The sequence below is a fragment of the Leucopleurus acutus genome (assembly GCF_964270905.1).
Source record: "Leucopleurus acutus genome assembly, chromosome: 4".
NCBI classification, from domain to species: Eukaryota; Metazoa; Chordata; class Mammalia; order Artiodactyla; family Delphinidae; genus Leucopleurus; species Leucopleurus acutus.
The window spans coordinates 86,770,625-86,797,671 of NC_139146.1; the positions used below are offsets into that span (position 1 = coordinate 86,770,625).

At 32.8% G+C, this 27,047-nt stretch overlaps 1 protein-coding gene across 1 annotated transcript in view; it reads left to right on the top strand.

Moving 5' to 3' along the window:
- Window positions 1-2,218: 2,218 nt before the first annotated feature.
- The window catches only part of CSN1S1 (casein alpha s1), a gene marked incomplete at both ends in the record, with an annotated part of 29,642 nt that continues 4,813 nt past the window's right edge, over window positions 2,219-27,047 (top strand). The window contains 9 exons of the mRNA XM_082838155.1: window positions 2,219-2,239; window positions 19,254-19,316; window positions 20,872-20,904; window positions 21,373-21,393; window positions 22,311-22,334; window positions 22,778-22,801; window positions 22,891-22,929; window positions 24,154-24,177; window positions 26,102-26,146. Of these exons, the coding sequence (XP_082694281.1) occupies window positions 2,219-2,239; window positions 19,254-19,316; window positions 20,872-20,904; window positions 21,373-21,393; window positions 22,311-22,334; window positions 22,778-22,801; window positions 22,891-22,929; window positions 24,154-24,177; window positions 26,102-26,146 (294 nt within the window). The remainder of the gene's footprint in view (window positions 2,240-19,253; window positions 19,317-20,871; window positions 20,905-21,372; window positions 21,394-22,310; window positions 22,335-22,777; window positions 22,802-22,890; window positions 22,930-24,153; window positions 24,178-26,101; window positions 26,147-27,047) is intronic.

Genomic DNA, 27,047 nt, shown 5'->3' on the forward strand with positions numbered 1-27,047 from the left:
ATTCTTCAAGGAGAGGGAAAGAGTGAGGAATAATTAATTTAAAGTTATTGGGCACCTCTATATTCCAGATATATTTCTAGGTCCCTTCCTTTTACAAATTTTATTTCACTTTATCTTTATAACAACCCCAGGAGTCATCATCATCTTCATCTCCACCTTTCAGGTAAAGTAAATAAAATTCAAAAAATCTAACTCTTCAAAATCACACAGTGAGTTTTCTCTTCTTCAGAGACTATTATTTTATGAGAATATCTTAATGAGACACCATAAAATCACATCCTGTGTGACCATAGAAAATTGAGACCCCTCTGGAATATTGCTGATGGCTTTTCTAAACATTTTTAATCCTCATTCTGAGCAAGTGCTCCTGGCACCAACTCTGGCAATTGCATCTAAACTTCACCAGTCAGAATGGCCATCATCAAAAAATCTAGAAACAATAAACGTTGGAGAGGGTGTGAAGAAAAGGGAACCCTCTTGCACTGTTGGTGGGAATGTAAATTGATACAGCCACTGTGGAGAACAGTATGGACGTTCCTTAAAAAACTACAAATAGAACTACCATATGACCCAGCAATCCCACTACTGGGCATATACTCTGAGAAAACCATAATTCAAAAAGAGTCATGTACCAAAATGTTCATTGTAACTCTATTTACAATAGCCCAGAGATGGAAACAACATAAGTGTCCATCATCGGATGAATGGATAAAGAAGATGTGGCACATTCATATTGAATTCTTCTTAATGTATTGTTTTCTTCCAAGCATGAACACATGCTTCCTTTACTCACTCAGATATCATTTACACAAGGCTGTTGAATTTGTTAGAATTTCATCACCACTTAATGATTTCAGAAGAGGACTTTTGTGTAGGGGAAAGAAAAAATAAAAACACCAAAACTGAATATTACTCTAAGTATCCCTAAAGACTATTAGCTAAAATCCAAGAGAGTCTTCACAAGATATGACTCTTCTTGACCCCAACATGCTCTCCTATGCTGTAGTTTGCCACTTTTGAAATCAGTTACCCATATTCTGTCATATCTAGCTAGATTCAAGGTCCCCAAAACCTTGTCTTGAGGTGCCCAATGGAAGTCAAAAATCAGCTAGCAGGTAAACATGTTTCTCACACTTAAAGGATATTCTTTTATATCATTTTGCTGAACAGTTCAACACCTCTTTAACCTAAACTTTATCAGTCAAGATTTTGTAAAAATAAACAAGGCGAAACAGGTTTTTAGGAGTGACAATGGAATGAAGAAATGTCTGCATTGTATTTTGTATCAAAGACAACTTTTATATCTTGCCTGAAGATGCCAGTATACAGAGCTTGATGCTGAACTAGTGTCTATTTTATTCCATATCTCATTTTTTACTATGTTTCTTTCACATAAAGTTAAGTATATTTCAGTAGTTTTGGAAAGAGAGTCATGAAGGAAGAGAAGGGAGGAAATTGAAGGCAAGTTTTAGAAAAAGCAATCGGCTAGTTGAATGAAGCACAGGTTATGTTAAGGAGGGTATTGTAAGAACTGATTGGAAAGATAATTCAATTTCACTCCAAATATGAATAACTAATAGTAAGATGTTTGGACACAATTCACCAGGCACCATGTAGCCAACAAAGTGGAAACTTGGGAAGATAAAAGAAGCAAGAGATAAAAGTTCCACAGCCTAATGTAAAAAATGGAGTTGCATCAGTTGTGTCCATATAACTAACCTGGAACAATTACTTATTCATCCACAGCATCCCACGTAACTGCCCACCCATGCCATTGCCTTAGTTCCAACTTTTGAATATACTATTCTATATATTGTCTAGACACTAGTGCAATATTCTCTTTTGGGATTTAGTAACTGTTCTACCTTTGCCCTAGTAGACTGGAGGATTCAGACTGTATTTACTTCCCGATATTGCCCCTGACTAGCTACCCCAACTGCCTTAGATAGAAAAATGAATAACAACCAAAACAGTATGCCTTATCTTTAGAAAAGTTTCATTAAATTAGTGTGCTTAAATGTTTACTTAATTTTTTATCTCTAACCACATGCTCTACTTTTTCCCATAAATTTTCAGTAAGGCACCAAAGATGAAATTATCTTTGTTTTTTCTATTGTATCTTCTCAGGAGGACTTCTAGTTTTCCTCAGAGTGGTTCTGTGTGCCCTATTGATTCATTATATTACTTGTCCAGTTGCTTTACCTATTTTAACCGTAGAATGAACTGGGCTCAGACAGAGGTATGTATCCATGATTTTACTTATAATTTTAAGTTCTCCCCCTCATTCTCTGGTTCTTTCAGACCTCTTACTTACAACAGCAAAAATTGGAGATGGAACTTTTTGATTTTAATTCAGCATAATGTGCACAATCATACAAAAAAATCAGGATTACCTTTTCTACATTTTCCTTCCCAGGGTATGTGTTAACAATATGGCATTCATCTTCTCACCATCCAAAACATTCATGAAGCCTCTGCAATGGCTGCTTTGATTAAAAGCTTCCAACAGAATGAGAACATCTCGATTAGATTAGAAAGGCCTATTCAGGTATTGCTAAACTATCTTTCTAAAAGAGTATATGTATGTTTTTTTTCCTTTGTTTCCTATGTGAAGAAGGTAGTAATAGGGACCTGTAATAGTATAGTCAACCAAGACACATATGCTCTTGATCTCTTGGTTTTTGTAATATTTCCCAATTTCAAGACATTGGACAATTATTAACTAAATTCCACATATTTTTAAGTTAGCAAACTCACAGTTCATGGAGAGTCTGAATTTCCTAAACTTGTCTTGGCAATCCAGGTGCAGCCGGTAGGCCACAGAGTTTTTTCTAAGAAAAGTATGATCAATGTACAATGTTTTGTATTGTGTGAGTTTATGGATATACTTCTATAAAAAAGATCAGCTTAATCTCCGCAATGTTTGCCAGATATTTGTCAGATGTGTTTTAAGAGTTAAAGAATATTCTAAGTGCATTAATAACTTTTAATCTACTCTGTTTGCCTGTGCAACATGATTTTATTGTTATATTACATGAATAATTCTATTACTGTAATAATATTGTATAAAATTCTGTTGCTATTATACTATTACAGCCAGAATATTCTTCTGAATACTTAAGGGACACAATATAAGTGCTGGAACATTGTCTCTATAAGCAGTCAATTTTATCAAAAAAATTTTTGACCTCTGTTCTTAGGGACTATGATCTCAGTATTTTAACTGGTCTTCTTTCATGTGTTTGTTCATTCATTCAAAAATAACATATTAGTGGAATCTGTCTGCATAGTACTTGACATCTACTGACCAATTACTAATTTATTTTTTATTACCATCTGAATTATAATTTTCTCAGCTAAGAGATAATATAGCCTATAAACTACACTAGTTCCTGGAAAGGTAATGTTCTATATCATGCCTTACAAATTATAAAAACCCTTGCTTTGTGGTTTATACCACATTTGTATTATAACATGACCAAAGAATATTCTGTCTTGGTTACTCTCAGCTTATTAACAAAAACTTCTTTTCCCCACTGGGAAGTCATCATTTTCTTTCAGAATAGCCAGTGGAAAATCATTTGTCGACCTAGATATGGACAACGTACACCACTAAAGGGCCAGGAAGTCACTATAAAAAATGAAGACTGTGTGGAACTTGTAACAACAGAAGATGAGAATATGTGATAATAATAATTTTTTTAAAAATCCGAGTTGCATCAAAAAGGCTTCTTCCAAATTATTTGTTCTAGTATTTCCCAAAAATTTCAAAGAGATGTAATTGATAAGTCGTAAAAGAAAGAGTTCCTTTATCAAATATGTTTTTGAAATACTACATTCTATAATGTTTCTCTAGGAAATTTATAAACACCTTAGTGACTTAAAGGCTCTGAAAACTCCTATAGTTTAAAAAAAAAAGCCTTTGATAGTCTTTAAACAACACTTATCAAATGTATTTGATCATAGTTTTTTTTCCCCCCTTACCTGGTAACATTTTGCAAAGTGCTATTTAGTTTGCAAAAATGCAGAGTCAGATTTATCAGTTGAGTACTGCAGGGAAAAATATAAGTAACAATCTCAAGACTGTTGGAAAACAACTGATTGTCACACAATTTTTAAAATTTATTTTATTCAGGATCCTTGAAGTAGAATAACCCTCACTGCCAAGAAAGAAGGCCCTTCTTGTGCCAAAACTTGTAAGTCTCCAAGGGTTAAGTTTCTAATTCAACCTTCTTGGAATTTGAAGGATACCCCATCTTACACTAATCACTTTCAGAGTTATAAGGATAAGAATACCTTCCATGGTGAATACAATATGTAAATACTCTTTTAGTGAGTTCTTTTCATAGATTTGAGAAGCCATATTTTTTCAAATAAAACACTTCCTGAGCAATGTTTTTTACATGATCAAAAGCCAGAAAGTCATAAAAATAGGTATGATTGCAGGGCACTTCAATTTTCAAATTAATTAATTATATGAGCATTATTATTGTATAATATGAAAAGAACTCAGAAAATAAAATTCATAGAACTTATTTTTCATTTCCTATCTATCTATGGAGATACATTCACTTCTCTATCTGGCACACATACCTCCAAGCATGGTGCTAGGCATTAAGATTAAGACAAAAAAGATTCTTGCTCATACTTTTACATGTACCTGTCCAGTTTTCCCAGAACCAGTTATTGAAGAGGCTATCCTTTCTCCACTGTACATTCCTGCCTCCTTTATCAAAGATAAGGTGACCATACATGTGTGGGTTTATCTCTGGGCTTTCTATCCTGTTCCATTGATCTATCTTTCTGTTTTTGTGCCAGTACCATACTGTCTTGATTACTGTAGCTTTGTAGTGAATTGAGATAACTTCTATCCACATTTGAGTAGGGTTTATATTGTCTAAAACTTCAAATTTCTACTTTTAAGTAGCTCTCTGAATTCCTTTTGGAGATATTGATTTCCTCTATTTTATGTAGTCTTAGTGTGAGGGCATGTACACATACCTGGTTTCCCACTAAGGAAGCTCAAAGAACAAGATCCTAGTTCTTCATGCTTTGTTATAGCCAACATGACCCAAGCTTGACAATCAGATCTTCTCTCCTGGAATTGTAAATCTTTACTGAGTAACCCCAATGTGAAGAGAAGTTTAGATATTATGGTCCAGCCACTGTGTAGGGTTCAGACTATTCCAGCTAGCTGCCCTTGCTGTTCTATCTTCTACCATTCAGAGCTACCTTTTAAATTCTCCTTGAGTTCTGAATCCTCCTCTCCAATAACATTTTGCTTAAGATAGCCAGAGCTGGTTTCAAGGGTTTGTAACCAAGGACCAAAAACATCAGGTGTTTGAAAAGCCCCTGATTCCTTAGTTTTAGAACAAAAATAGAGAAATTTAGATGCAAAGAGAAAAATGACAAAGCCTAAAAGTGGTGAAATTTCAAATTAGGCACTTACCTAGTCTTTCTCTGACCACATAGGTGTTATTATTTCACCAATACCACCAAGAACTGAATAATGTTATGTTACCCAGGCCCTCCCATAACATTACACCCCCTAAAAATCCACACAATCCAGTCACTTTCCTTTGCTACATCCACCAAATTCTAGGTGTCCTATGTCTCTCACTGGCATAATTCTAAAATCTTCTAAGTTACTGAGTCTGAAAAATAAAAAAAAAATTATTGAGTATGGAAAATCAAGTTAGATCTTGATAAGGAGTAATTAGGTGAAATACTACCTTTACCAAAATTTAGGATTTAAAACAGGTGAAGTTATGATTTTTGGTAAAACCCCATTATTATATCACCCAAACACAGCTACATAGGACTTCTCTATTATATGTCTTTTTTTTTAACATCTTTATTGGAGTATAATTGCTTTACAATGTTGTGTTAGTTTCTACTGTATAACAAAGTGAATCAGCTATACATATACATATATCACCAAATCCCCTCCTTCTTGTATCTCCCTCCCACCCTCCCTATCCCACCCCTCTAGGTGGTCACAAAGCACCGAGATGATCTCCCTGTGCTGTTTGTTTCATAAATTTTGTAGACTTACATATCTTCAGTAATAGTCCAAAAATTTCTATATTTATAGGCCCCTTCATTTAGAATATTAGATGAAAGAGAATAATGTCACAAAATTAAGCAAAGTAACTGAAAGTGATGAAAAAATCAATGACTATAAGTTAATCAAATCTTATGGTGGAATAAAAAAAAAAGCCACAACTAAGGAAGATAAAAAATTAGAGAAATGCCTTTTCACAAATGTAACTTCATAGTTCATTTTACTTCTTTTTATTCCCCTTTGTGTATTTCTCCCCCTCTTTTCTTTCACTGCTTCTTTCTCTCCTTTATTTTAGAAATTTTCCTTCCTTATTTCTGTTAACACTGGTGTACAAAATGATCAAGCCTAATGGGCATGTGGTCTCAAAAACCTTAACCTCTAACTAACTAAAATATGAATAATTATCAATAAAACTGAAAGTCTTGATTCACTACTTTTTGAAAAGTTTTGATAACTTTTTTGACTGATATAGAGTGCTTTCATATTTAAAAATCTTATTAAATTGTCATATTCACCATATTGTTTTCAAGATGCCAAGAGATTGAAAATTTCTTGATTTACATTTATTTTGAAACCCCTTTACACAAGTTATTGGTTTTGTGCCATAATATCAGTAATATTCCAAAACACTTAAGGAAATTATTCCTATGACAATTCTCATTCTCCAATGTAAATTTACTTAAGTCAATGAAAAAGAGCTTTGACATTTTATTCAGGCGGTGCCTTCATTCTTGTGTTTTGCTTTCTTGCTCATTGCTTTCCTCTTTATTTATTTTTTTTCAGAATCATTCATCAGAGAAAAGCTTGACCTCATTTCTGATGGCTTCCTTGGCATTCATCTCCTTCCTTATTACCTTCTGTCCCCAAATCAACAGCCCCAAACAAAATCTGCAAACTTGGCTTGATTAAAATATTTCCATTGAATGGACTCTGAAAGACTGTAAAATGTCTCAGGACCTCAGTTTCAGAAACTTTGAAGGGTCCATGATTTTATCCTACTTGTAACAAGATGGCCTGCCACAGTTCCAAGGATACCAGCAGAAGACTGCAACTCCTGAACAGAAGACTAAAGCTTTACTGGACGCAAGCAACCACAGGAGAGTATCAGCATTTGCACTCATTTCCCCAATTTTTACAGTGTTGTATGAAAAGGCACTGTATTACGGGGAAGAACTCTAAATGTAGGGAACTCAAATTTTTATAATGAGCAGTAAGTTTACCAGACTTTTACCCTGCAATGAAATATGATCTTTGTTATAACTGGACAGACGACAGCCTGCCCTTTATTCTGAACAGAGACACTATCTCTGTCTTTCGAAGATGTTTACTTAAAAAAAAAAATCCTTGGGAAGATGGTTGAAAACAAAGGCAGCCAGTGCCTCTACTTGCTGGACTTGAGGAAAAGCAAAAGATCCATGGGGGACTGTCTCTCAATAACTAGTGAAGGCCCAGAGTGGGTATCCAAATTCTTCTGTGAAGATAGATTCTATCCCAAACATTTTTAATTTTCCCTCATTTTTAAACTAATCCGTATTTTTAACTTTATGTAGTCTCTGCCAAAATGAATTCTGGATTTTAATATTGATTGGTGAGAGATTTATAGAAATAGTTGTTTGTTAGGCATATAGCACAGGCTCCCAACCCTTCTTCTCCAATATACATGGGTAAAAGAAATAAAAGATAATATAAAGGAACAGTTATGCTTCTTGTTTGTTTGTGCGTTTGTTTTAAGAGAATAGAAATGGAAGCATGGAAAAATCGTTGTATATCTGTATAAGATATAAGGTAAAGATTACATCCTACATTACCCTCTCCCCAAAATGTGAATGTGACATTAAAATAAGACTTTATAAAACAACTATTATGTTCAAAAGAAATTGATGTTTAATAAGTTTAAATCATATATACAGTACAATTTAACATAAAGATTCATGTATAACATAAATTACAAATGAATGATAATTTAGATTAAAAATTGCCCAAAGTTATATGATGTTTTTATTGAATTTAAATACTATAATATAGAAATTTATTGGTTGTCCTCTTTCTGAGTTAAAAAAATATTCTAATTAGATGTCATAAAGCGGATACTGTTCAGCCTTTAAATATTTCATTGTTGTGTCTTTTTTCCTCTTTTTTTTATTTGTGGTATGCGGGTCTCTCACTGTTGTGTCCTCTCCTGTTGCGGAGCTTGGGTTCTGGATGCGCAGGCCCAGAGGCCATGGCTCAAGGGCCCAGCCGCTCCGCGGCATGTGGGATCTTCCCGAACCGGGGCAGGAACCCGTGTCCCCTGCATCGGCAGGCGGACTCTCAACCACTGCGCCACCAGGGAAGCCCCTATTTCATTGTTCTGAAGAACTCTGATAAACTGTACAACCTACATGATTGAGACAAGGACATTTTTAAGGACCATATTTGATATACCACAGAAGAGCCATTGTTTTCTAGATGATGGATGCTTCCTTGTCTTGAATGACCTATCTTATATTATCCAGGATGATGCAGTAGCTTTAGGGCCAATGAAATGTCCTTGACCTCTGTCTTTAATGTCACCTTAAACAAAGATAGAGCTGAATATTTTGACTTCCTGTTTTGACTTAAAAATTTGTAACTCAGAAATAAATGTAAAGACTGAAACCAGAGAAAATAAATATATATAGTAATCTGAAATTAAAAAATAGGAAAGCCAGGATCAGAACTGGGTGTGAGGTTAAAGATACTCCCTCTGAAGGTTTGGATGCTTAGGATTTTCCCCTTCGATTTTGGAAAAAATAATTTTACTGCAGAAATATGAGTTTTTTAACCCATTAGAGAAAATTACATTTATTATATCAACACAGTGAATAAAACAATATAAAATTATGATAAATATATATATTTTAATTTCAGAGACAATAAATGCAGAAAAAAAAACACCATACAATGAAAATTTGATTTGTTTGATTATCTAGTGTTTGAATACTTCTCAATATCAAACCCATCATAACATTATATTTTGTGAAAATATGTCCACAAAATTAATGACTGACAAAGGTAAATATTTTTATGATTGAGTAAAAACTTACAAAAATATAAAAGCATTTCCCAAGAGAAAGGCAAAAGATACGAAATCATTCTAAAGGGTAGACACGGCCAACACACATGTGGAAAGTGGCCCACCCGGCTTATAATAAGTAAGATGCAACTCAATATTAAAATGATACAATTTTTTGTTCATCATTTTATGAAATTAACAAAGACATAAAACCCCCAAGTCAGATAAATAATATTTGGTGTAAAACTCATGGCCAAACAAGTACTTTCAAACATTAATTCTGCCTTTATAAATTGAAAATTTACTTTCTGAAGGGTATTTGGAAATATTAATGAAAGGTCAGAAATGTTTATACTCTTTGATCATGAATTTCCAATTCCTCTTCTAGAAATATATGCAAAAGACATTGCTAGAGGGTATGCAGTAAAATTCATGTACGTGTGTATATGTTACAGCCATATGCATAAAGACAGAAAACAAAACCAAACTCTGAAAATTAAAAAAAAGTCCTTTAAATGGTGATTAAATAAATTGTAATGTATCTAAAATACAGAAAATTGTGGCTCACAGAACCTGAAAAGAGCCCCAGGGAATGAAAAAGATTATATTCCATCAGGATTGGAAATATTCCAACCAAAGAAATACGCATTTATCTCTTACATTTCGAGCTTTAAAGAACAGGATCAGTTGCTTAAAATTTGTTACATATTAATAATCTATAAAAATGACACTAGGAAAAAGTGATAATGACATAACAAAACATGGGTTAAAAAAGTAGTTTATGGTCCCACGTGCCGCGCAGCGGCTGGGCCCGTGAGCCATGGCCGCTGGGCCTGCGCCTGCGAGTCCGGAGCCTGTGCTCCGCAGCGGGAGAGGCCACAACCACAAAAAAAAAAAAAAAAAAAAAGTAGTTTATGAAATCAAGGTAAGGTACTCTACACAAACACTTGTATATATAGTTAAAAAACATGCCACATTTTTACCAGTGACTTCTTATCTTTGGGTTGAGGGTTAATGAATTGTCTTTTCTTTTTTTTTCTCTTACTGATTTTTAAAAATTGTGTAAATATTTATTTAAATAGTTACTAAACTCAAATCTACAACTGTTCTATATTAAGTAAAAGCTTGTGACTCAAACCTTATACCTCATTTTACAAGTTAAATGTCAGAAACTCTAAAACTGACTTTAATGTTTCAATAATCTACTTGATTATAAATTTAAATAATAAAACAGAGAAATATGGTAAAGCCATTTGTTGAACTCTTATCTAGGACGCAGAAAGCCTTTGGGGGTACATTTTAAAAATAAAGCACAGTGCTGAAGAGTGGGATCTCTGGAATAAAATAGCCTGGTTCAAATTCCAGCTAGCCATCTATGTATTAACTTGGAAAAGTTGTTCAACTATTGTAAGCCTTAGTTTCTTCACCTCTAAAATTGAAATACAATAATATTTACTTCTCTGTGTTGCCGTGAGAAAAATCCTAGTAATGAGAAAATCCTTTAAAAGTACTAACACAGTGCTTGAGTGTCTGGCTTGTTAAAAGTGCTCAGTAAATGCCAGCTCACACTGCTGTTGGAAGAATATGATTACATTTGAGAGTTGGCACCACAATAATTGATACATTGAGGAGAATGCCCTTCCTTGTCTCCTCAGGTGAGTGCTTAGAAACAAGGGAAGCTGGAGGCCAGGAACATAACCTGTGAATTGTTGGAGCATAGAGGGATCTAGTTCCTTTATCCTTCTCAGAGAGTTTCCAGGCAGAGGAAGAGGAAGGTCCTGGAGGTACTTGGGCTGAAACAATCCATGACCATCTTGATTTAAAACAACAAAAGGAAGTTACAACACCCAGGAAGAGCTGGGATGAGGAGGAGTGGGGCAGATGTGAAGAGCACTGTAGAGCTTCACCTCAACACTCAAGAAGAGGGAGCCAGCCTTTCAGGCTTCTGCCTTCCTCAAAAGGAGAATTTACAATTCTCAAAATTCAAGTTCAAATTCTTCCTTGTACTGCATGGTCTTCTATGTCCTGCTTGCTGCCTTCCTTTTCAACTGTATCACTCATCACTTCCCTGGTGATTATGGTACACTTCAAACCAAGACCATTAACACACCTTCCCACCTCCACACGTAACCCCCCTCCCCTGTTTCCACATCTGAGTTCATACACTTGTACTCATCTCTCAGGACTCCTTTCCTAATCTTTTCATGTTGAGACTAACACTTGCTTTTTTGTGCCTTCAACATTCTTGTGTTCCTCAACAATTATAGTACCTTTCAATATATAAAATTTATTAATGTATAGATTTGTCTCCCCAACAGAATTATTTTTTAGTTTTAATTGCGTACCACTACACACTTGCCATTAGCACTTTCCTCATCTGTAAACCTCTCTTTCACTTCTCAACTTTCAAAATCTTACCCAAATATCAATAGTCACTTCAAATTTCAGGCCACTTCATTCCATCATATGCTGTCTGTCTTCTGGACTTCTATTGTACTTTACTTATTATATCAGCCACTTAGAAATTAAATCCTGAAATTACTTCTACTTGTTAGATTTTAAATGACTTTTCATGTGTCTCTGTGAAATCATTTCTACTCTACTACATTCTTCATCACTGTAGATTTTTTTTTTACATCTTTATTGGAGTATAATTGCTTTACAATGGTGTGTTAATTTCTGCTTTATAACAAAGTGAATCAGTTATACATATACATATGTTCCCACATCACTGTAGATTTTAATCATCAACCACGTTCAAAAAATCTCCAGCCTGGAACATACCAGCTCCACAGCCCCACAATAGTCTTTTTCACTGGGTCTATAAAAATTTAATTATATTGATAGTAATCCCTTTCATCGTCTTTATTTCCAAGAAAGACAGACATTTGAACTTGAATCTCCCAGAAAAAACTATCTCATTTTATTACCTTCTCAAAAGGGGGAAGGTATCCCTTCTGTGTTGTCACCTGTATCTGGAGGTCAGAGGAGGGGAAGGAATTGTCATTCTGCTTCTACTTCCACTTCCTGTTACTTTTTCTACTAGCTTTATTCAAGTAGCCTCCTTACCTTAAAGTCTCTGTTATTTTAAGTCTGGCCTATTTCTCATCTCACTGCTGCCACTGGTTTGTTCTCCGTTGCATCTTTAAACTCGCCATGATCCTGGACTATATCAGTGCCCACACAAATGGCCCAATCAAATTCCTGATGTCTTTTGCTTCAGCAACCTTCACCTCACTTCACTAGTTTAGCCCCTATGGTCATCAGCAAAAACTTGAAAGATTTTTAATCCTAAAATTTCCCTCTCTGCTCTAACATTTACACTTAGACACGTCAGTACTTCCATAAGAGTGGCAAACATTCTTACCAACTGTTAAGGATTAGTTAATCAATGAGGAAATATTATTATTATTGATTTTGCTGTAGTTAGTGTAAGAAAAAGGGTTAGAAGACTTTTGTTGGATAATGTTGGATCCAGGGAACTTTCCTATCTGAAAGGCTGCAGACTTGTGCAGAAGCATTTTGAAGTTTGTCTTTAGCAATGCTGAGACCTTTTTTCACTCTGCTAGGTCCTTTTACTCTAACACTAGCCTTGATGGCTTAAGTCAGTTCATCTTTTATGCATGTTAGGCATTCTCCACTTGCAGGGGTGTTCCTTCCTCCATTATCTATCCAAAGATATAACTTCTTGCATACATTAAGTATTTTTGAATAAAGGAGTTAGCAGCATGGTATATTAGAAAGAGCACAGGCTCTGGTGTTAGAAGATCAGAGTCATCATTTACTTGTTACCTGTTGCATGACCTTGTATGGAAATTAATTTACTTAACTTATAGAAGGTTTGTTTTCCTTATCTACAAAAGAAAGGATAATGTCTGCTTTCTCTACATGATTCTTGTAAGGAGTAAATGGATTAATAATTGTAAGAAGACTTTAGACATTGTAAAGAACCATATACATTGATTAATTAATGCATATATTCCACTCTACAGTTGGATGGCTTATTATCTTATCTGGTACACTATGGTCCTGATAGCTAGTAATGCATGTTAAATACATTATATCTTCATAATAACACTGTTGAACATGGGCAACCAGTGACTAGAGCCAGGAAAGCTTATCAATCATGAAAACCACATTTTGTCAAGTCAGAGGAAGAGAGATTTCTGATAGGAAAAAATCTATTTACCTGCCAAATTACACAGTCTTTCAGAAAGAACTCACTATGTAGGATTTAGTTAACATAGTTAAATTTTAGCCCATGTTTCCCAGGTGTCTTAAGTAGATGAAAGCCTCGTTAGTGTAAGATGAATGAATTTTTGGTTGGAGGTAAAAGGAGAGTAGTGGTATTAGTACAATATAGACAGATAAACTGTTACTAAAGGGATATCCTACCTACAAAATCATCTAGGGTTGGATAAGGCAATGCTTTATTTTAGACATTGTTATAAAGGTAAACACTTTCATGGAAACACAATTCAGCATTTTTAATGTCTTTGTCCTATATATGTTACATTGTTTTTATAATTTTCATGGTTTTCCTGTATATGTTACATATTTTTACAATGTTCATGTTTTTAAGTATTTCTTAATGGCATTTTGTATACAAACTTTCATTATTTGGTAAGTTTAAAAGAGAGGACTATACCTTACATTTTAAAATCTCCCAGTTCCTAGCTACTCAAAGTGTGTCACATAGATCACCAGCAATGACATCACCTGAGAACTTGCTAAAAATGCAGGAACTCATGATGCACCTCTGACCTACTAAATCTGAATCTGAATTTTAACAAGACACCTTGGTGATTCATAAGCACGTTAAAATTTGAGAAACACTGTCTTAGTTCACTGTTCTGTGAGAATATCAAATAATACAGGATTTCATTAATAAAAATTCTCATTAATAAAAGTAGAAAGTTCTTTCTATTCCCCTCTCATAGTCCATTCCAAGCTTTCTTTAATTTTGGTCACTATTAGAAATTTTGTCTTTACCCTTCCATACATTTTCTATGCATATATAAATGTAAAAATATAATTCATAAATTCTCAAAAGTTAACAAATCCATGAAGGAGGAAGATAATTTGGGCACAAAATAATTATTTGGGATTCTTCAAAAATCATGTTCTAATAATGCATAATTTTAAATGAGTACTTACTTTGTTTCAGGCACTCTTTTAAGTGAGTGACCTAATTTTTTCCTCTCAATCACATAGGAAGTGGATATTATTGAACAGATGAGAACATTGAGACACAGTGACTTTGCAAGATTACACTGCTGTCTTTGAGAGACAGAAATTAAACTTACAATTTGACCCTGAAGCCAGGGTCTTGCAACACTACATTATACCTCTTTACTTAGACTATGTGCTTCATTTAAGATCTCCAGAGACCTACTGACAGAGCACCAAGTTAAAAAGGACATTGTTCTAAATACAGACATAAAATCAAGCATAGGTTCCATATTTCCAGTGCTATCATATATTCATAATATACAACAACTTCCTGGAAATAACTCTATTTTAGTTCTGGGTGCCAAGGTTCTATTTGTACAATACCTAAAAGCAATTATTAATAATCTATTGTGAATCCTCTCTTAGATTCCAAATGGCATCTGGGTTTCTAGAGAAAAACAAAAATATCTTTCACATTTCTCAGTAAATTTCCTTCTGGAAGGTTAACTGTTTGTTACATAATTAAAGGACACTTTCCTACAAGACTCATCAGTAATAAACCCAAATGTTTCAGAGAGAATTTTGACAAACTAGCTTTGAAACTTATTATTCTTTGAATAATTCATGTTCTGAATTATTTACTGTCTCATACAAAAAGAGTCCTCCAAAGAGGTTTGAATCTGGACCAGAATATGTAACAACAGTGTACAGAACCTTGCAGAGTAAAGTGTACCTCTTGACTCATAGTTTTGTTTTGTTCTGTTTTTTTCAAAAATCTATGTCTATTGCTAATAATGTTTCCTTTCATTTTTGTGCTAGTTTTTCTAGTAAGTATGAATCCAAGAAAAAATATTTCAATATTTAAACTTGAAAGAAAAGAAAGCTTTCTACTTAGTTGTCCCTTATCTGACCTATCACCACTTTCATTTGTTTAGGGATTCTGTTGGATTTTCAAAACCAGTTGTGATATCACTAAAGTAGCTATGCCTTGGTGCACCTAAAATAGTCCTGGTTTATGTCTATTGTTTTGTTATAATTATTAAGAGTAGACCCTTTTATTATCATAAATGTTCAATGTTGGGTGAACAATTTTATGTTCACCCTACATATGACTCTATTACCTCAGAAAATTAATATTTTTCTTTACTCACAGGGCAAAGGTCCATTTGACTACAAATGGTCTAAATATGTGTCTCAAATTTGAACCTTGTTTTAGTGGTTGGAACCGAACAGCTTTAAGTGATAAAGCAAGTGGAAAATATCAATATAAAGCAAATAAATGTAAGCTAAAATTTTGCAGGGCTTGGCATTGTATAAATCTACAATGAACCTGTTTTCTCAAATTATAATGAGCAGTGATGTTTTACAATGATAAGAATGATTTATTTAAAAAACACAAAACCTAATAAACTATATTCAATACCTAGTTAAGACAAAGTGGAAATTGGTCCTTATCCATAGGGGATAGAAAAATATGGATTTTGAGTTCATGAGAATTCCCACAGTAGATTTACAAGTAGATATATACTTAGGGAAGAGGTGGCTTGTCTTATGACACAGATTAGACACTTTAAAAAGTCTGATTGTTCCCCTTTGATGGCAAGCCTTATTATCAAATCTATCTAAGAAGTCTTGTCTGATGTGGTCCCATCTCAGCTGTTCATAAGTATTCTGGAAGCCCTGTTCAAATCTCTTATTTTTGGATTATCAAAAGTATTAAAATTATTAGCTTCTTGTATATTAATTATCCATCATAGTATGAGACCAGGGATTTGTCTTGCTCTACTTTTACATCCGCCTTACATTGTCTAGTTTCTTCACTTCTGTGAATAAATAAGTAAATAAAAGAATGAATAAACAATGAAGATACAGTAGCTTTTCAAAAATTACTGTATGTTTCTGAGTTGGGAGTAAAATAAGTCAGTTCTCCTGGATACACTCCTGGGAAAAGACAAAAGCAGGGTATTATAATGCAGCAGCAGTTGCATGTTCTCAGCTCCTTGAATAAATCAGCCTAAATAGAAAACACTAGTACCTTGTTGAAATTGGTGTGATACAGGCAGCAAGGAAGATACTATCTAAAGAGAACTTCAATATGAAAAATTATAGTCTTTTCTATCCCCAGTGTGGAGAGCCTGAACCACTTTGAAATTTCTTTTAATCCAAAATGTTCCTGTCATATGACTGTGAATAGGCTGTAAATATCACTATAGATTTTTGTAATTTAAAATATATACTATGATTCCTTTCTTGTAAACAAGCAGTCACAATCAACAATTTTTAAAAACCCTATGTATAGATATTTTATTCAGCATATAATATTTTTCTATAATGTACAATACCAGTTAATTCTAGGAGTACAATTGGGAATTGGAGGGACAGATTTTTATTTTTTCCTTTTATTTATTGACTTTAAAAGATGGAAAATCAGAGTTATTGTTGATTTTTGCAGTATTTAAAAACTGTAATTCTTGAATAATTATTACTTTTAATTAATCAATCTATAATGAAATTAATGAATGCTATCACAACTGGTACACCCAAAACAAAGCAAACAAAAAATTACTTGGTGTAGTTAAAATACCACCAAAGTTTATAGGACAATTGCATTTTCTTTTTGGGAAAAAAATGATTAGACGACATATAATGTAAGTTACTTCACAAAGTAAATTCTTAGAATAAATAATAGGGAATAAATTGAGGTTTAAAAAGTGAAATAAATAATGAATTCTTCTCATGGTCTAGTATGTTGTTAAAAATTGAAAACTTTTGAAGACTCTCTTTTGTCCCAAGAATTTCTTTTATAGGTATTGAATTTCTCAAAAGATATAAAGGGAATTTTATTGATAAATTGGTCTTTCCAATTATTCATTTAACATAAAAGCATGCTCTCATAATCATAAATCTAGATTTTTTTATATTTTAATTTTGAATAATGCCATTCCATTTCCTGTATAATTTGCTATCATAGCATGAATCACTCTTTTGTTGAAAACTCTACTTTGAATTTCTTGGGAGAGGAATTGCACAGAAAATTAATTTCCTATTTGAGAGAATTCTTAGAATTTAAATGGACCTATTGGTTGAACTGAAACCACAAAATTAGCATTTTACTAATCGTTAGGTTTAAATATCTGTGAAGCAAAGAGATCTGCCATCACCTTGATCATCAACCCAGCTTGCTGCTTCTTCCCAGTCTTGGGTTCAAGGTATTACGTTTACATATAGCAAAATTACTATGATTTACTCTGTCTAATCTTTCTTTCATTCTTCCCTAATATGCATTTGTAACTCTTCTATGTGATTGCAAGTATTAATACTTTCCTATGATATACTGGTAGCTTAAAAATGCATTTGTGAATGTTGACACCATCCATCTCAGAGCTTTAGGTGAAAAATTAAATAGTTTTATAAAGACCAAATAATTTTTTGATTATTATTTGAATAAATTTTCATATATTGAAAAAGTAGATACATAATTTCATTATAGACTTGTGGTGAAGTAATTTGAATTACTTTTTCCAAATTCTGTGAAAAGTTGTTATGCAGAATAATTTATAATATTTTTAATTATCATAGTGAAGATCAATTCTGGTAGAATATTTCAAAACCATTTTTATTCTATGTCATTAGGTTAATAAAATTAATTTTATAAAGGATACATCAATGATAGACAATTAGATATAAAAGACTGCTTTTGTAAAGATGGTTAAATTAAGATACTAGGAAGGATACAAATGGATGAAAAAAGAAAATTTATTTTGGGCTTATAAATATGTCTTCTTTACTAATGCAGGTAGATTCCACAGTTTGTAAACTGAAACAGTATATATAAAATAAGCTGGTATTAGTTTGTTGACTAAGGTATAAACAAATTTCATGTATAATCTGATATTTTTCCTAATTTATCTGGAACCCATTTTTCCAGCACATATAAATGTAAGTATTTCTGGGTTCTTGTAATCTGATGGAACTGTAGAAGTCAAACCTGATAAGATATCTGAATCTTATGATTCTGTTCAGTTCAATCACCTTCATACAGTCATGTCATGGATATATCAGTGTAGCAAAACATAAAGTAATAACTAGATTCTTTTTTAAAAGATTGATGGAGGTTAATGGTTTCTACATAATGCACCTACAGTGTTTTTCATTGAAGACTCTAAAAGAGCAGGATGATTTTAAAAAGACTTAAAGGAGGGCTTTCCTGGTGACGCAGTGGTTGGGAATCCACCTGCCAATGCGGGGGACACGGGTTTGGGCCCTGGTCTGGGAGGATCCCACATGCTGCGGAGCAGCTGGGCCCATGTGCCACAACTGCTGAGCCTGCGCTCTGGAGCCCGCGAGCCACAACTACTGAGCCTGCACACCTAGAGCCCGTGCTCTGCAACGAGAGAAGGCACTGCAGTTAGAGGCCTGTGCACTGCAGTGGGGAGGAGTCCCCGCTCGCCAAAACTAAAGAAAGCCCGCATGCAGCAACAAGGACCCAATGCAGCCAAAAATAAATAAATTAAAAAAAAAAAGACTTAAAGGAGAAAGACATTTTCAAAAAATTTCAGATAAAATTAAATGCCATTTCCTAGTGGATTTTAGTGTATTATCAATTTTAGCAAGTCTGATGATCTAAGAAGATTTAAAATTTTTTTTAATTGTAGTATTTTAAAAGTCAGTAGTATTTAAATGATGATGCTTCTCTATTCCTCTGACAAAACCCTATTACTACTTCCAGGATCAAATGCTTTGTTTTAAAGTATAGTAGGATTGTTATCTCTTATCTCATATAAGCACTAAGCAAGATAATTTGAATGATAAATATTTATATTGAATAGCAAAATTAAACACTAAATGAATAAAAATACTACCTCTCAAATGAAACTACTTTTATCATAATATACTCCTCTGTTGGAAAATCAAGGATTTTTATTTTCATGAATCAAATTTTATTATAAGACCTGATGCTTTTTATTCTGTTTTCTTCCATAGGTCTTGACAACCATGAAACTTCTCATCCTTACCTGCCTTGTGACTGCTGCTCTTGCCAGGCCTGTGAGTACAGTAGAAAATTTAGAAGGTTCTAGATTCTTGCTTGAAATCACCTGGTATCTCATCAAACACATGACATTGAGGATAATAATCTTGAAGAATTGGATGGTCTCTAATTAGCTATTGAAATCTTGATCATAAAATTATGGTAATCCTTCACATTTTGATGATTATTATGTAGTTCATTCAAAGCCTTAACTCCAAATAGAATCTCTGATTTGAAATAAAAACACCTCACAATAAAAAAATTAAAAAGAAGAAGAAATAAGGGATTGAACAACATACTAAAGAACATCAAAGAATGTTATTAGGCTCTTTGCCTGGGTCCATTACAGAATTAACATATTTGTAAACATGTGTGTCCAATATTTTCTTACCGAATATACCATTAAGCCACATATTCCAGTGTATCTTACTCTTGGAGCCTAAGTCAAACCCTCATGTGAGATGGCTCATGCCAACCAATATTTCCCAAGATATAGAAAACTGGGCTCATTCTGCTGATTCAGACATCAAATTGCTTGGTCTCTGTAGACAGTAAAACTAGATAATGTAAAGTAAAATAACCTTTCTTCTCAAAAATAAAAGGAAAAGATTCTGTTACTTATGTGAAGCAAAAAGTTATTCTGTTCCCTTGTGATGTGTAGCTAGTGAGGGTGAAATAAATGAACAGGAATCACCTGATAGGAAAACAGTTTAAATAAGGTAATAGTCTTGGATATTTGGACACTGAAACTATCAAATATAGATGCAAAAGTTTCTGAAATGCTGAGATATTCTATTGATGAGACTCTTATTTTCTAAGTTTGTGATTGGGTCACTAATACCCAGCTTCTTAATCAATATTCTGTCTGTGCTGCACCCTAAGCACCAATAGAAAGAAGTATCTGACAGCAAGTTACAAAAAAAAACAGATCCAAGTTCTTCAGAAATGTGTCATTGGAGTAGTCCATATCTTCTCCTTTTACAAATGAAACGGATATAGGTTCCCCAGAAAACAGATTCTATAATCTTATTCCAAATAAAACATCATTTTTAATGCTTCAATTTAACAAACAAAAATCTTGTTCTCACAGTTAAAATTCAGATTGAGTTAAATTTTTATATAATTTAATTGATGATAAAAATAAAATCCAGACAAACAATATTTAATTAGTAAAACATATATTATTCTTCAAATATTTATCATGATTTAAAGTCACCTTTAAAACTACCATATAATATAAATAGTTCAGAAAATGTAATAATACCTTTATCATTCTGGATTAATTCAAACTAATTCAGGTTTGTGTTTTTTTCCATCTTTTTACATAGTTTTCTCAATTCTCCACCATGCTCTAAAGAGAGAAGATAATTTACTTTTCTTTGATTTTTGTCAGTAAAATCATTGTTTTATTCCTCCTAGGGAAACTTGGTGTCAGAAAAATTTAGATATTAAAATACAGACTTTTCTTAAATAACAATGTTAAATGTATAGTATTATATGTGTATTGTGATATTATTATTATTGTATTTTGATTGCTTTTTGTTTTACAATTCTTGCATTTTTTTTTCATAGAAACATCCTCTCAGGCACCGAGAACTCTTTCAAGTAAGTGCTCTATTCTATGTTCCAAGAACTCACTCTAATTGTGACACTCAAGTGATGATGGATTGGTAATACATAGACTCTAGTTCCGTTCCTCCCTTCTCTAGAAAACATCCAGTTTCACATTCACTGAGCTGTAATATCTTCAAGTATTGAACTGAATATAGATCTGCTCTCACAAACGTTTTTAGAGAGGAGGTTACATGGACTTACATATTTATGATTCATAATATTACTCAAGAGCAGTAGTTAATTAAACAGAATATGTTACCGTGGTTTATTTTAATGTATTATTGCTTCTTTCTGTGTTTTCTACTTGCACTCAAACATATGATTTGCAATTTGGTCTCATTTTACACACTGAATATTAAGTTAGATATCTCTACCACACCTTTCTACAAGAACCATTAATCCTCCACTCTATCCACTGATTGAATTAATGCCTTTTAATTTATTTTTTATTCTTTGCAGAATGAACCAGATAGCAGAGAGGTAAGATTCTTTCTTTCCCCCAACTAATCTCTCTTTCAGTAAGCTATGATGAATGTTGAATGTCTTCGTCGTTTCAATTTTTATTTAACTACAATTGTATCCAGGTACTCAGGTACTTGGATTAATCTCTCAATTTTCTGTTTTGATTACATTCTTATTCAATTCCTCCTTTGACATTTGATAAGGATGAACTTACTAAACCTTTAGACCTGGTAAAGAATGAACCAAATATGGTGTCTCCTTTAGATTTTAAAACTAGATCATAAAACTAAAACTAATTATCTTTTATTTTACCTAAGAGATATTTTGGTTTACCTAAGCAAATGAGGAACTTGTGTTCAAATGGAAAAACATGCTCCTTTTTGGTGTGTGTTTTTCATTTTTATAATTCACAATTTAATTTCTACAGGCAGTCCTCAAAGAAAGAAAGTTTCTCAGGTTTGCTGTGGCGGTAAGCATCATCCACTTATTCTTCTGAAATGACGAACATATTTTTCTCGAAAAATAAACTTAATTTTTGTTTATAAATATAGTTTTCACTTGACTTGATCAAACCTTTTCTTCTTTCACTCATCCAAGCACCCACAAAGAATATTGAAATTATATGTGCAAATATTAAAAAGCTGCTTTAAATAATAATTTGTACCTGTACTTTTGACTCTTTGCAAAACACTTATGCTTCCTTTTGCATAACCTATGTAGAGTTTTACAATTTTCATGCTCATTATGTTGGAATGTTCTGTATCTCTAAACGATACCCTGTGTGTGTTTTGTATATTATTTTCTGTAATTTTGCGACTGAATTGTCAAATAAAACACAAATAGAAATTTTACTTCAAGACCACTATTTAAAAGATTTGATAAGCAACCCAACTTTTTCTGAATGGTGTGTAACATAATTTTCCTTTTTTTTGTAGCCTTTATTAGAACAGCTTAGAAAGGTAAGAAATTCTCCACAGAATATGCTATAAGTTAGCAAAGGGAAGCAAGTTTTGTTCTGTCCAGTGAGTGTTGTGGCGGTGTGCCAATTCTTTATTGCCTTTTTATGGAAAAAAACACTAGATTATTGAATCAGACAGAAGAGATCAAGAGAACTCAGAGCTCTGACTTAAACAAGGTTAAATATAGTAACAGTAAAATTTAGTGGAACAAAATTTTAAAGTATTTTTAAGTGCACATTTACATACTGACAGCTTAAATTTAAAAAGCTTAGCAATGAGACACAAGGCAAGGAATTATATAGCAAGAAATATTAATGCATTCACAAAAAAAGCATATTTATTTTTTAATTTGCAGCAGAACAATGAAGGTACGTTTTCTCATAGATATTCATTTATTTATGTCCCTCTTTACTAACGTTTCTCTCTTTTTTTCTATCCTTAAGGAAAACATCAATGAACTGAGCAGGGTAAGGAATATCAATGATATTTAAATTATTTTAAAATTTAGTTCTTTCAAAAATGCATTTTATAACCTATACTTTATTGGTTTCAACAGAGAGAACTTCTGAGAGAAAAGCAGAGTGACGAACTCAAGGTAACAAAAATTTTCTTAAGACAGTGTGTCAAAAAATGTATTCTGCAGTAGGAAAAATGTGTTAATTTAGAAAAAAAGTTTTCCTGTGGCATTTATACTTTCCTTGAACTTTCAAAATGACTAATGAATTCTACTGAGATTCTATATTGATTTTATTGATTTAACTTTGTAACTAGGAGGAGACAAGGTATTAGTATAAATGAATGAATGGATGAATGAGTGAATGAATGAATGAGTGCAATTATGGACTGACCAACTGTTTGCACTTATCACCAAAACTGAATGAATGAATGGATTCATGAATGAATACTAAGAGTATTATATAAAGCAATATATCTGCTCCAAGAATGTTTTACATAGTCATGATTATTCACTTTCTTTAAACATGATTTTTTGATCTGGGTTGTCTATCAGGTTTTTAATAGATTTAGTATTAAGAGACCACACAGGTACTCAAAATTTATGAGATAAAATGTATATCCTTTTAATTATCCTTCATAGCTGAATGATCATCTTTTCTTGGCAGGATACCAGGAATGAATCAACTGAAGTAAGATTCTTTATTTTAAAACTATTAAATATAATATAAAGAAAAGAAGGAAGTAAAAACATTTCCTTTAAATACCCTAACCAAAATGAATGAATAATTCTCTTAGGTCAAAACTAAGAAAGATATCTCTAATTCAAAGAAAAAAAGATTCAACATATATGTTGGCCAGAATTATCTGGATAACTAAACCAATACTAATATTTTGAGCTTAAATTCTATGGTTCATGTCACTGCTCTCTATATTGCTATGGTCATGAAAACTGAACACAACATACTAGATGGAGAAAATCCATTTTTCTTAAATATTTATACATCGTTGAACCAATGTTTTGTGCACTTTTATTTACCACATGATCTTTAATCCAATGCTCTGTTTTGTCATCCAAAAGTCAAGTTAAAAAAAGATTAGGCTAGTTAAAGGAAAATGTAGGATTATTTACATAGATTTACCACTACATATAAGAAACTACAATAGTTTTTATTAAACTCTGAAATGCAGATTAAAGGGGTAAATTCTTTGGTTAGTCTGGTAGGTAGGCTTTTTTGTTTTCCTTATCATTTCACTATTGCCACACATTTCTATTTCCTTTGGCATCTATTTTATTTGGTAATTATCATTTTACATTTGAATGTTTGTCATGAAAAATAAAGTTAATTCTCTTTTCTTTTCTAAGGATCATGGCATGGAAGATCCTGAGGTAAGACCTTTATTTTAATAAACTCTGTGCTTATATATCATAGATAGTATACACTCTATGCTTTAAGAAAGCTATCTTCTCAAATCGAGCAAGATTGAACTTCTCAAACAGGGCTTTTATACCCAAGAATGTACAATGTTGAGCTAGATAAAGTTAAAATTAGAAGAGGAAATTTGTCATTTAAATGATAATCAGGAAGAACATTGCTTATTTATTTAAAAAAAGAGTAAAAAGCAAAATGTGTGTAAGTATTCAAAATGAAACATGAGACTCACCAAAATAAAACCCTGCTTCTGCCATCCTAGGGTATGAGCTCACTCTCGTATGTTGAGGGCGGTCCTCGGCAGACAGAATCTATTTCAGCAATTACCTTGGATCAATGGGCTATGCTACCTAATCTAAAAATATGGGGAAAACTCTCCCAAAAGACAAATAGCTTGTTGCATGTTAAAATTAATATTTTAGTATGTATTTGGGAACAAAAATTATATCCATATGTAAAGATAAACATCCATGACTTAGGAAAAAAACTAAATATTTCAAAGGGTAGGTGGTTTAGAAGCTAGTGTAATTTTATTCCATACTGAAATTGCTTGTTCTATTTTAATATTTCCAATTTATTCACATCAAAACTGCCCCAAGAGTATTAGAGAATAGAAACTCAACCCAGGGTTTCAGGCAAGCCAGCTCAACAGGGCTCTTCCTTCCAGGTTTCATTTTTACCACAGGAATATATGCATTTGCATTCTACTCAAGCATGTATCTGTGTTTGTCTTAAAAAAAATTGTTTTTAAGTTATCAGGTAAGTTATTATACTCCCCTCTCCAACATATTTTAAATAAAATGGACAATCCAAGAATGTACATTATATTGGCCTTAAATCTTTTCATACCAATTGTTGTAATTCTAAACAAGGAGTTAGCAACCCAGCGTGAAAGTGTGGAACTAGTTTCCTTCCAATTCTAAAAGTCACAGAGTCATGATTTTCTTTCTTTTAGCAAAGGGAATTTGGCAGCAGTTCATCAAGTGAGGTAAATCATTTTGATGTTAATTCAGTATCCCAATTAGAAAATGTTTATGAAAGCTTGTTGTACCACGAAGGTTACCTGTCCCCTAAGGTCTCATTGTACAAGACACTATGTATACAGCTCTATCCTAATTTTAACATACAAGGAGATCAACCCAACAAATGTAAGAAAGCAAATATTTGTCAGAAACAAAATTACAGAATTCTTTCTGGGCAAACAATACTATCTGTGTATCTTTGGTTCCCAAACTTTTTTTTTTCTAATATGTTTTGACCTTCCCAGATTTTGGTAGACCTAGATCTTGTTAAAAATTACAATAATGGCTATGCTTCTAAATCAATGATATAAACATGATATATCCTTTGTAGAAATCGATCAATTCTAGGTTAATCAGACACTGGAGTCCTTTGCTCTTTGTTAACCTGGAGGAGAAAAAGAGCAGGAATACAGGGTGATGAGGTCCTTCCTTTAACTTTGTGAGAAGACCTTCATCCAGGTTACAAAATAAACCCAACCCCATTATGTGGAGTTTCTGTGAGTTTGATAAAAGTGAATATTTCACATCGACCTCCAATATTCTGAATAACTTCCCTGGTGAAGGCGGTGAGAAGAGAAAAGAGAACCTTGGAAACGACATGTACCTTGAATTATTTATCTCGTCTAAGTTACCCAGGAATTTGTGGCTAAAATCAGTTTATCACAGTTAAGCAATGGAGTGTCTGGTTAATTGGTATTCTTACCTTGAATATAAATTAATGTCATAAAACTAACAATGCATGTTTTTATTTTTTAAGGAAGTTGTTCCCAATAACAATGAGGTGAGATATATTTAGTAAATTTAAAATATATTAACATTTTCTGGGATATGTTAAAATTTCCTTAAACTTTTTTTTTAGCAGAAGCGCTTTCAAGGGGAAGATGTGCCCTCTGAACGCTATCTGGTAAAATTTTATTAAAAGTTTATCAAAGGCAAATGTACCAAGGAATGAGTAAGAATCTTATATTGATAAATTATTTCTCCTTTTTAATATCTGCTAAACTTTAATACACAGTAAGCAGTCTAACAGACTCTAGATGTTTACTGATCCCTTCTGAAAATAAAAGTAACAACTTTTTTACCCCAGGTATTTAATTCATGCTTTCATTTGAATATTTGTGTGTTATAGTCTACTTTAGGATCTGAATAGCAGAGTATTGGAATGGCACTCTATAGATTTGGCCAGAATTGAGTTCGACTTTAAGCTCTACCTTTCACCAGCATGTGATGTTAGACGGTTTACTTGTCTGCTATAAGTCTATAATCTAAATTCTAAAATGACAACACAATAATAAATATTTAATCATGTAAAGCAATTAATACAAGCAAGACATAGCACAAAGTAAGCACTCAGTAAATGTGGCTTGTATTAGAAACATCATCTTTTCCCACTTCATCTAATATTCTAACTTACTCCGCAAAAACCAGAAAGCAAAAGCCACTTTCAATTTTTTTAGCAATTCTGACGTGACACACTGTAAGTGAAATTGCCTAAATACTCATTTATATCTTACTGCATTATAATTTATTTTAAGTTAAAAATAAGTTAAGAAAATAGTTTTTCTAATGGTTTAAAGAAAATAACTGGATTAGTCCAAATTCTCTGTGGTAGAAATAACACTAAAGTAGGATTACTAGTTCCTCATTCTTTACTCCTGGGAAAGGGCACTTTAGTATTCTACCTTTATTACTTGAAAATGATGGAAGTGGACTGAATGGTATCCACAAAATTGACAATATTTTTTCTTTTTGAATAGGAACAGCTTCTCAGACTGGACAAATACAACCTACACCAACTAGTAATA